The sequence below is a fragment of the Montipora foliosa genome, chromosome 14 (genome assembly GCF_036669935.1).
Source record: "Montipora foliosa isolate CH-2021 chromosome 14, ASM3666993v2, whole genome shotgun sequence".
In the NCBI taxonomy this organism is placed as follows: Eukaryota; Metazoa; Cnidaria; class Anthozoa; order Scleractinia; family Acroporidae; genus Montipora; species Montipora foliosa.
In genome coordinates, this window is record NC_090882.1 from 3,397,599 (window position 1) to 3,410,098 (window position 12,500).

At 39.2% G+C, this 12,500-nt stretch overlaps 1 protein-coding gene across 1 annotated transcript in view; it reads left to right on the forward strand.

The window, feature by feature from the left end:
* Positions 1–8,606, forward strand: part of LOC137985568 (outer dynein arm-docking complex subunit 2-like) — a 43,092-nt gene extending 34,486 nt beyond the window's left edge. The window contains exons 20-25 of the mRNA XM_068833184.1: positions 92–142; positions 302–379; positions 3,667–3,777; positions 5,275–5,496; positions 6,178–6,331; positions 7,061–8,606. Coding sequence (XP_068689285.1) covers positions 92–142; positions 302–379; positions 3,667–3,777; positions 5,275–5,496; positions 6,178–6,318 — 603 coding nt within the window. The 3' untranslated portion in view covers positions 6,319–6,331; positions 7,061–8,606. The remainder of the gene's footprint in view (positions 1–91; positions 143–301; positions 380–3,666; positions 3,778–5,274; positions 5,497–6,177; positions 6,332–7,060) is intronic.
* The last annotated feature ends 3,894 nt before the right edge of the window (positions 8,607–12,500 follow it).

The following is a 12,500-nucleotide window of genomic DNA, read 5'->3' on the forward strand; positions in this document are numbered from 1 at the left end:
AAACAAAAGAATATTTTATTTGGCCGCCATTATGAAAGAGGTCTATGGTAAGAAATTTCAATGGTTTCTGTTTTGTCTCTTACTCATTCAGGTAGTTTCTGGTGCCGCTTGGGCTGTGTACAGGCTTATGCAAGACACACCGGTAATAATTTTTTCCCCAACCTTCCGCTTGATAAACTTCAAAGTTTTGAGTAGGTCAATGTAAAGGTTATGCGCGCGTATCCTTTGTTGGGGCGACAATGTTTTAAACAAATCTCGATCCAATCCACTAGAAAGATTTTACCAAAATGTTCTGCTGCAGGAGGCCTGGGAAACTCCTCGATCTTTTGTTGGGGGTCTGGATCTGACCGTTCGTCTTCTGAAGTCTGACGACTTGGAAGTAAGTACGAATTCTTCTGAAATCATTTATTCAGTCGTCGATTCCTTAAATTAAGGAGAAGAGTGCCATTGATCAATGTTGATTCACGTCATGTGAAGTTATGTGCATGATTTACATGGGGCATTGTCCGCACTAGTACTGCAGGGTCAGCCGCGAAAGTTGCGTCCATGTTACATTCGCTAAAAATGAAATGATCAGAATTGTACAGGCCTTGTACAAGGAGAATCAATCCCCTGACTTCGGCGGTAATTAGATAAACTGAGGACTTTTGCTTTGTGTGAGCACTGTGGTGAAGGAAACCACAAAAGAGATTTTTAACGCTGAATTAAGACACAAAACTTAAGCAGTCTGAAAGATTTATACAATGGCTCTTAATCTGATATAGGCTCTGAAAATGTGATTATTGCCAACGAGGCGGCCGACCCCAGAGGGTCGGCCGTCGAGTTGGCAAATCATAGAGCCGTACGTGAGTACAGAAGAAAAATCTCATCTCAGCGTAAGGGACCCTTTTTTGACCATATTTGGGTGAAATAGATTACTTCATAGAAAGTGCGCCGTACGGGGTTTTATGCACGAGTTGTTTGTGTCAAAAACCCGAACGAGCGAGGAACGAGCGAGTGAGGGTTTTTGACACAAACAACGAGTGAATAAACCCCGTACAAAGCACTTTCTATGTCGTAAACTGTTTATTACACATAACATGAGAATTTTCATTAAAATAGTTTTCTGAACGCGAATTATAAACAAAAACTCACTAACAATAGAACCAAATGCAAATTTAATTTAATTCAATAACAAAGTACGATTTGCACGATTTGCACGAGATGCACGAGTGATTGGCATGGAAACGCCTTTACGCTATCGTTGATTGGTTATACTTTCACATGTGAAATAGCTGTACGCCATTCTGATTGGCTGTATAGGCCTTTTTCACATGTGAAAATAAAGCGTATAGATTTGTACAAATGAGCTTTATGGAATAAAATTCTCATGTTATGTGTAATAATAAGTAATACTCCATATTTGGGTAGTGACGTCACGTTTTTGCATGTGTCGCTTCCACCGTGTGGTTTGTGTGTTGTTCAGCTAGTGAGATTGGAGGCGCTTGTAGTTGCCTTACGTGTTTGTAAATTGAATTGTAAGCAGCGGCTGATCAAGGAATAGGGTTATACCTACAAATTTCGGACAGAACGAGCGTGTTCGCTTGCGAACCAGCGTGTTCAATTGTCAATTTCGAACCAGCTTGTTCGCTTGTCAATTTTAAACCAGTGCTTTCTTTCGTCGATTGCCACGTTTTTAAAGACTTCAGATCAAAGAATTGAACAAATTACTATAACACATCTTCTTATAGCACAAAGAATTGTCCTTGAACTCCAGCGTTGCGTAATTAAAACCACTCACAACTTGGACAAAGCGGGGGTAGACAATATTGCTTGATTATTGCGTTCAATACATTTATTATATCTGGTTAATCGCCGTTACAAGCCGACAACTAAATGTTGGGTTCTTTAGCTTAGCAGACATTGCTTTTCAGGGTTCATTCAATGTGAAATACAGTGCTGTTATTATTATTGTTATTATAACCTTCATCACCACGTGCGTGAAAGTTTGAGTTGCGCCGATGAAACACATTCCCTACAAGGGGCTGCCGAAAGTTTTTACGCCATCAGTGTAATAGTTGAGCTTTTGTTTATACTGGTAGTTAACTTTCAGCATACCATTTAAGTTGTCATGGTTTATGTTCACCGCAGAGTGCTTTTTCTGTCACTTGTTCTTTATGGCAGCAGTTGCTCGATAATCAAACCTTCATTTTCTTGTTTTAGAGTAAATTCTCAACCAGAGACAGTGTATACCACTACAAAAGTAATCCACCTTTTCTCTGGTCAAAGAGTATAACGTTTTTACGTTAAAATTTGGACTCAGACAGAACACTCTCAAAGTGTGTAAATAAAGTGTAATCGATGTAATATCCAAGGGTTCAGTCAAAAACCTTCATACGTTTGTTGTATTTATCTTTTTTTGATTGAATCAAAAAATGAAACGAAAATTCATGTGCACATTTATTCAAACAATACTCAAACAACCGGTAAACCTAAGGTAACACTTCAACGTCACAAGATATTGCTTCGAACTTAAGTAATATACTCCCTCAACATTTACACACTTTGAAATTATGGAATTCCTCAAATTATGCCTTCAAGACCAAGACTCTTATCAGAGTTACTTCAAACTCTTCCTTTCCTACTTTCATTTATAGTAAAATAATTTTACCTTTGTGTCAAACTTTCGCACATTCCAAAGACATAAAACAATTTTGCCTCGTTGGCACTTGCCGCAAGGCACAACTAGTTTTAAGTATTCGCTTTTGCAAAGCAGTGGGCACTAGCTTTAAATGGAATGGTTTATCTATGTCAGACCCTAGCTATTCTCGAATACCACATTAAAGACTAAAAAGGGTAGACCAGTGATTGAAAAAGGATATTAACTATATCACTTTTTGCATACTACCTTAGTTTTAAAGATTCTGCAGTTGTCAACAGTGACTCAAACACAAAAAAGAAATAGACGCAACTCGATACTGACACTAAATGCGCGGCTAGGTGCGCTGACATTCGGCCAGCAGGAGTTCATTAATTGGAGCCAAAAACTGCCAGGTGATCTGGTGACGTAATTTGGAGGACTGGGAAGAAAAATTTTAACGCCGTATCCCACAACCGCGCGCGGCCTTAGGTGTTGTTTCCAAACTCCCTGCAGTATTTTCGTCGCCAAAACTCAACAGATCATTCCGTGTCTACCACATTTCCAGTTACTGAATGAACATTCAAGTAGACCCGACGAGCACTAATCTCGCCTCTGCCATGTTGAATTCGAAAATAAGGCCGCGCGCGTTTGTGGGATACGGCGTTTTTTCTCCCCAGTCCTCCGAATTACGTCACCAGATCACCTGGTGGTACCTTCACCTTTAGCGCTGGTTTCATCAGACCTCTGGATATATTTTAACCTCGTTCCAAGGGTCTCTCATCCTCTCGTTTCCAGTTGACAGGAAGATGAGAGACCCTGGGAACGAGATAGGATATTTTGAGATTCATGACCTCATTGTGCGTCGACAGATCAAGATACGCAAAACATAGCGCGAAAGCTGTTCTTAAAATAGACAAGAGTGATAGACTCCTGATGTAGACAATCTGCGAGAACAAAAACTTCAACGAGAGACTTGGCTCCAAATCGTAATCTCCTGTCGCTAGCGAAAACCGCCTTTAGATCGATCTGTTATTCTGTTTGATTAGGTCCTCATCAGCGCCTGCGCAGTGATATCAACTATAGCCTGCGATCGTGAGAACTTGGGTGTCATCACAGATTATGATGTCGTCTCTCACTTAGCTCATCTGACGCATAAGGTACGTCTCTTTACCCTTGTAAAGTACCTTCTAGGTATCCCAGAGGGCAAATCTCATTGGGACCCTAAAGTTTATCAAGAAGAAGGGATTTTGGAAACCATTTAACTATAACAAAAAAAACTTATCTAAACATTCTTAAAATACTAAAAACATGGTTAAGAACTTTGTTAAAAAACGACGAGGTTTCAACGTTAGCTAAACGTCATTATCAACTCAAAATTACTTGAAAATGTCAAACTATAAACACTAAAAGAACAATAGTTGATAAGGAGCCTGTACAGTGAAAGAAAGGAACAATGAAAATTAAACAAAAAGTTCAAATATTCAAATTAGTTTGAATAATTATATCCAGACGGACTCCATACATGCCAATTTAAATTTGAATATCCAGACGGACTCCATACATGCTAAACTTTTTGTTTAATTCTCATTGTTCCTCCTTATCAACTATTGTTCTTTTAGTATTTATAGTTTGCAATTTTCAAATAAGTTTGACTTGATAATGACGTTTAGCTAACGTCGAAACCTGGCAGTTTTTTAACAAATTTTTAAACCAAGTTTTAGGTATTTTTTAAGAACGTTTAGATATGTTTTATCGCAGTTTTTCATAGTTATGAGTTTATAAAGCCTCTTTAATGACAATCTTATCCATGCCTAGTCTCTACCTGCAAAGGGGAAATAAAGGATGGAAACCTCACTGTTAGATATTACAAACAAGAAAATCAGAAAAACATCTTGTACAAAAGAAAGGCAGGTAGTTATAGCATCATACAAGCAACATATCAAAAACCTCTAACATACACTCCTAACCACAGAGCAGACCAATTTGCTCTCTGAGGTTTAAAAGTCATTCCGACAACTGTCATCAACGAAAACCAGATAAGGCTCTGACTATTTTCAGACTCCAACCAATTTTCTAGAAGAATTCGCCACCAGAACATTTATCATGACGGAGATAGTGAACCGCATACTTTTAACGTGAAATCAATTTAACAAATCGAACCTGGTTCAGCGTTGTCTGTTCTTTATCGACAAAAATATTCATCATCACAGTAGTCAAATTTTAGTGGACTCGTGAGACGCAGCCGAGTGAATCCACAACATTTTGTGACCAAGATCATGACACAAAAAAAAAGCATGCGTTGTCGATAACTTTTTCGTAATTTGATTGGTTTATTTCCCAAAATGAGCGTTCGTGATTGGCTATTACAACTGCGTGACACACTGACGCGAGCATGATACGAGCAGCGTTGTCTAGACTCTTATCGACAACGGCAAATTAGCCAATCAGATTGAGAGATTACAAGCAATTGTGTTAAAACAAAAATGAACGGAAGAAACTCGGTCTGTAACTTTCAGTACGGACCTTGACCTCGGATAGTAAGAGGTACCGGTGATCGTCATTCTTATTGTCAACGTCACCATTTATCATCACCGTCGTCATCGTCATCTTTCCTCTCTTCCTATTCGTTGTTATTATTATTAATTTGTTTTTAGACTGACATTCTCCTAAGGCGCCATCTTGCCGAAGCCATCGCAATGTGCAGCAAGTGGGGCAACAACGCTAAACGTTTTTGTGACAAAGGAGTTGTCAAGTCTATGGTGGAGTATTTAGGGTCACGTGACATCATTGTGCAGCGATCAGCGATGCGAGCACTTGAGCAGCTTGGGAAAAGTCCTGAAAGTTGTATTATAATGCACCGCGGTGGAGTTGTCAAGGTCCGGTGAATTTTATTTTCTTCAAGAGAAAATAGAGAGGCGGAAAAACGAGTAGGGGAGAGGGCCGGGATTTGCCAATTTTACAAATTGTTTTAGAAACAAGATTCGGTTTCCCACGATGTCCAAAACTACTTTACGCCAGATGATATCAGCGAAACACGACAGCATGGCAATGGGTAAAAACCGATCATGCTAATATAACCACTTCCGTTTCTATTCATCATGATCTTGAAATTTTCTTATCCCAAATGAAGGACTACGCGTCTCACTCTGTTATCCTTATTTCCTCCTGTTTTTTTTTTTCGGTGATATTCTCACAATTCTATTTTATGGTCTTTTGAATTTGAAGGTTTACTTTTTCTTTCCACGTTCTATTTTGGAGTTGTTAAGGTAACTGTAAGGCTAAATCATACGAGTAATCATGTTTGGAGTTCTTTTTTTCTAGTTTAGGTTTTTCTTGACCAACCAGAGAGTTGCTGTCACGAGACAAGCAGGCTTTCTCATTGGTCAAAATGACAGTAGGATGTCACACACTAGACCAATAAGCTATTTCATTATTGTGCTATCTGTTGTCATTGGGCAGATTCAGAAATTACATAGAGTGTTTCAATATTTTAAGTCAAAAACCTTTTATTCGGGAAAATGCTGTACATGTCAATGCATGTTTTTTTCGTCTCTCAGTTGTTGTTAGAGATGATTGGTTCAGAGGACGCTGGGTTACAAGAGGCTGCAGCTGGATGCCTACTGAACATGCGTCAGCTAGCGATGGCCAATGAACGAGCCGGAAAGGATCAATGGAACGGAGACTCCAACTCAAATTAACATTATTTTGAAGGCAAAGACATTATGCTCCAAACTTAAGACATTTTCTCGTGTTTTGAACTTTTATTATATCTCTCAGATAGTACGCGCGCTGTAATTGGCTAAATTAGCGGGCCGTATTCTACAGTACGGCCCGCTGTACAGCCCGCTAAATTTAAAATTTCGACAAAACATCATCTAGCGAGTTTTTCATGTCATTTCTGTTGCATAAACTTGTACTGAAAACTGTTTGAATCTTACAAGCAACTATTTCAAACTTAACAGCCAAGAAGATTTAGTTTTTGGGATTTTGGCACGGCATTCTTTGTGGCAGTTGAACCTTCCGCTTCGCTTTGACTAGTTTCCTTGCCCGCGCGCCGGTTAACCTCAGAGATATAATAAATATCTTACTAACCTCGTTTTCTCGGTCCGTCCTGTAAGTTACGGATCCTCGTTTTTTCCCGTTGATTTATGGCTCGCGCGAAACGAGAAAAAACTCGGTCCGTAACTTACAATACAGACCTCGAACTCGGTTAGTAAGAGATATTTATTGCAACTTTGCACGATCTTTTTTTATTATTACAAGCATGTTTCTGTGATTTCCAAAAACAATTTCTTAACTATTTAACAGCGAAATCTAACATTTTCTACTTCCTTGCACATTGGCATTATAAATTTTAAATACTAAAAAAATCAGATCCGTCAATAAAGCAAAAGTTCGTACAAATTTCATAGTCTAGCAATTTTTCTTTCTCAATTCCAGAGCATCATCCATCAACAGGTCCTCTTAATCCAACCGATGCGTGGGACAATGATAAAGATTCAGAAATGTTGAATGGTTTTTATGCAGGTTAAAAATCGTGAAGCCGGAGACAACCCAATTTGCAAAAGAATTTATGATCCGTTTTTAAACGGTTTTGAAGTCTGGATTGCTTGACCAAGAATTTCACCAGGCACAGGTATCCATAACCTCAAAGTGGTGGTTTTTTTTCGATACAGGAGACTCGTTGGAGCTTGGCCATTGAACTAGGTTCAAGTGCCGGACAAATGTCGTGCTTTACCGTACGTTTGGGTGACAACTTGTGTCCATCGCATCCGTTCTTGGAGCGTCACGCAAATGTTCTTTGGGTGATAAAAGTTCGGTAAAAGTGACCCCGTGACCATGATTTTCCCGCCATTTTTCACGTTTGTTGGTTGTCGCTCGTCGTTTCTGCGTGAAGGAGGCATTTTCGCATTTATCGTAAACGTGGTATTTCTTCTCGTTTTTCTTCTGCATGTAAAGTTGTTTGTGGAAAAAAGAACCCCAAAACCACTTTCCAGGAAGTCAAACAAGGAAATATTAGGTTTCTTGGTTATAGATCGTTCATAACTGATTGCTTACCGCAATTTTCCTCATCAACTCAAGTTGACTGTTGACTAACAAAACAGCTTCATTGAAACTTGCAAAATTTGACAAGTAAGGACTTCTATTTTATATAGCGGCGTCTGTTTTTTACGAACAATGTGTAAAAAAAACTCAAGAGTTTTAGTTTTTTGTTAACTAAAAGAGTCCATTCTAAGTTGCCGCGCTAAATCTCGTATGTTTCTCAAAATGTGGCTTTTTATATTTTTTATAATTATTTATTCCTTAAATAACAACATTTACTTACACCGGTATACAATAATACAATACATTACATAGCATACATGTATTCAGTAAGCTATTCAGAGCCCTTTTTTTGGGCTGCCACATGGCGTTGTGACGTAACAGACACTTCAAGTGTGGCAATGCTTGTTGTTAAAAGAGGATTATTTTCAAGTTTATTAGCAGTGATTTTGCGTAACAGTCAAAATAATTAACAACTAGACCCTCCGTGAGGGTACACTGGGTTGCCTGTGGTACGTGCAGCATTCCAGGCAATTTTTTCAAGTAGGGGGGTCATTAAGACAATTTTAAGGGGTCACCCAGAAGTCATACCAGCAGAGGCCCTTGGGCTCACAGGTCCTCACACGTTCGTACGACGAAACAGATCCGTTTCTGAGGTTAAAAACCTTTCTATCGGCCTATTAATTAATTAATCATTTGCCAGAAAGAAGAAATTCCTGTTCTCTTTAGAAAAAATAGACACACATTGCTTACGTGTGGTAGTGAAGTAACACAGTGATTTATTCCATATAAAATGTCAACTGAGCTGTGTGTTGTCTTCCAGGAGATTCAAGTTGTCCTTGCGTAATATGTAGCTCTAACAGTGCACGATATTGTTTTGGTATTGTCTATCATTGTAGTGCCATGGTAGAAGTCTTGGGTAAATAGCCTGAGAAGACATGTGGTTACTAGCATAGAACAGAACCCAGAAAGATTGAAGAAAATAAATGGGAAGTGAGAAACATTGGCTTCTGGGCTGACATGTTGATAATTTTCAAGCTCCCTCATAACTTCTTTCACGACAAGTTTAAGCGTGCCCTCTGAGCATCTGACAGCTTTCTAATACTAAAGTTTACTAAAGTTACCAGCTGTCCGGCGGGGTTAGTATCTGGATGGGTGACCTCAAACATATACCCGTTCGTAAAACAGAAGCATGGAACCGAAAATACTATTGACGCTAGCAAATGCGAACTCAGCAAGGTACAGATTTTGTTAGCTTGCTTTATGCAAAAACAAATATTGATGCAAAAGTAAATTGACACACACTTTTTAGAAAGAGCAGAAGGACCTTTCCAGGACGGTCGCGCGAGAATAGCATATTTACGACATGAAAACAACATTATAGAATATAAAAGGTTATGATCAGCGACAAACATTTTGGGAGATTTTGCTACGTTCAGTTTTGTTATTGTACCTTTGCAAAATCGCAAAATCGAAAGTGACATAGCCGGAATTCAGCGGGCGCCGTGATTAAGTTGCCGCAGCATGTTTACTCGCCAAATAGTGAAGCATCTGTGTCAAATGATGGCAAGATACCGGGTTTTCGTAAGTTTCTGTTTCTGTCAAGTGTTATAAAGTTTGACAATAAATGAGCGAATTCAAAACAAAGATCACAGTCGCCCACCATTGTTTCTGCATAGTCAAAAATTTACTCTCCAAGACGAGGTTATTTATCGCCAGGTAATTCAATCATTTTGGAAATAGCAGCTACTTTATTATTCATCGGCGTCACAATTTTTTGCTGATTTTGGGGCTCATTTTGTTGAAACTCAAGCACGCTTCCAACAGACCTGTTTATTTTCGTGAACCTTTCCTGCTTACAGGGCAATACTAAAAATATCCTCCCGTATCATATTTCAACCTTAAGCTCGAAAATTCAATACACAACATGATATTATAATTCACAAAGGCAGAAAATATCACAGAATCCTTTTCCAGCGAAACATTTTATTGAAACAAACAACATAAGATGCACTAAAACGCCATTCGCGTTGCAATGACTTTCGACGCCATTGCTGGTTAACAAGAATAACAAACTCACGAGGCACAATGTATATTTATATTTAATTAAGTTAGAACAACAGAAAGTCCCCCTGGAGGGAGGGGAGTCCCAGATTGCTCAGTGAGTTTTGTTTTTAGCAATTTGGGACGCCCCTCCCTCCAGAACGTATTATACTCGTCATCAGGCGTCCCGAGTTGAGTGCCATTTTGAATTGGACACTTTGCGAACCTTGCGAGGACAACGGTTTCTGGCCGCCATTTTAGCAGGTTAACTTACAAGTTCTACGGAGTCTGGTGGCTTCGCGTTGCTACCTGGAGATGCTTCAGTGGATTCATGGTTTAGAGAAATTCATGTTCCACGAGCCTGGCGTGTTTATTTAGCGACTGGATTCGATTTTCGCGAAAAAATCGTGCTTGTTTTGGGTCGATCGGAGTCCCTAAGCTGGCTTCCGTCTCCTACCTTGTCACTATACTATGAAGGAAGGTGAACGGGGACCATTTTTCCCGAAACTTCGTGTACGTATTAAAGACAACAACAGCTCACCACATGGTAAGTTTTATCGATTTTTATTTCCATGTTCTAGCAAATTTTCAGACCTAAACTTCGTCTCATATGTTCTCTACATTTACCTATGTGGCACACACAGTAAGCCTGGGTTACCTGTGCAGAAAGACGCTAACCTCATTTTGACACGAAAATGCTTTACTATTGCCATAAAAACTATCCAGTTAAGCTCACATATTATAAAACATGATGAATTCTTAAAGGCCACCTTTTCTAGTAAACAATTTTTGAAACAAATAACATATTTGCTATTAGAGGCAAAAACCCTTCCTATTTCATTACGTGCCTGAAGAGAAAAAACTCAATCGTGTCAAACATGCGCAATATTACAACAAACTAAATTTCAGGATCAAACCGTTTCCATGAAGAACCTTTTCCTTGAATAATGAAGCACAAAATAGACGACAAGCTTTCTTTCAAATAATCCTTGACTGTCACATTTCCAATTATTTTTTTTAATGAAGACTGTGCAGAGTTGATCACAGATCCACTTAAGGTGTTCCATTCGTTCTCTGTCTTTGTTGAACCCATAAGTTACCAGAGAATTTTCCATTTGGTTTCAGTGTTCTACATAACAGCACACTTGGTAAAATATTAGAAATACAGCTCACTTTGATTTCGGCTCGACGGGCGATAGATTGTTGTCGAAGTCCATTACTCGTCACTTTTAAGATTCCAGGTGTTTGTTTTTCACCGCCTGCCTTAGTTTATCCAACTGACTTTCCATTATTGAGCTCTATAAGGGTATATTTTGTTTAAGGATCCACTAAAACGCCATTAGCGTTACATGACTTTCGACGCCATTGCAGGTTAAGTTAATGATTCTACTATGTCCACCAGAGAAATCTACGCATTTCCACTACCCTCTCTATCCTAAGAAAATACGCACAGGAGGCTCTATGCACAGACACCACTTACCAGGGGAGTGACAGGCAAGACTTTTACCGACACGGAAAACTGAAAACTAAAAAAAATAAAACGAACAAATCCCACCTACTTTCCGACTGGGGTTTGCCATACTGGCATCCCAGTAATTATTGGGCAAGGTTGAGCAAAATATCGTGATTTGTTCGGCAAATAATTGATCTGCAAGACACCGACAAAACACGAGATTTTGCGATAGCCGAGTTCAATAATTGTTTCATGATTAGACCACCGAGTTTGTTTTTTGTTTTCGAAAAGCCACAAGCGTGCGCTGCTTTGCAGGAGTCGCGTAATGGCAGAAATCAATAATTGGTTTCCTTCTCGGCATAATTATATTTGTAGACTTCAAATTATACTTACAGTCAAACGTTCAATAACAAAATGTAGGCATCAACAAAGCTGAAGAATTTCACAGTTTTCAAAGCGTATCCCGACAAGTGAAGCTTTGGTGTAAAGCTCACCATTCTTTTTTCTGGCTTCAGCATAAAATCTCCTCAGGACATATGCATTCGCCAACTTCTCCTCCGAGTGACTTCGTCTTCCTTTCTTTCCTTGAGATACTCTCAAAATACGTTGGTTTCAATTGCGCATGAGCAGAATATTATTTGCAGCAAAAGACACCGCGGCAAAATGAGTGCGCAGGCTTGAACCACGCGCGAATCGTTTCCACGCGCGACGGACTGGTACCAATTAAATTTGCAATAGCAACAACAGCGCGGCAAAATGGCGGCAATTTAAATTCTCTGTGTTTGTTTTCATTTTGCGATGATAAGGACAACACTACTTTGATAAGGTTTAAATTTTGAAGAGAGCTTCCTGAAAGACTAATCTTCCGTGTGTCTTTTCAAACCAAAAAACTGTAGTTCAAACCAGGAGATTTTTACCTTGCATTCGAGCGCTAGAGCAAAAGGACGAAGTTCGTAATGTTATTAGTCGCGATGGTCTCTGCGTTGGTAAACCTCTGGGGAGGAAAACTGTGCACTGAGAAGGAAAACGACGGGTAAACATCTTTGCAAGGGCAGAATGATAATTCCTTCTGCGAAGATGGCTTATGTTGCTGCTGTTGAACGAGGAAATCGTCTGTTTGTTTCATTGGAATCATTTGAAAGTGAGAAATAAGCTTAAGTTCTTTTCATGCCCGCATCCCACTCGTACGGCAACTTGGATAAGTCACTTCCCTGCCCTCCATTATCATATTTTACAACACTAGGTACCTTGACAAGAGCGAGGCAATGAAATAAAGAAAATAAGTCTTAATTTTAAGAGAGGATCGCAAAAACGTTTTGCAACTAAGTATTAATTTCACTC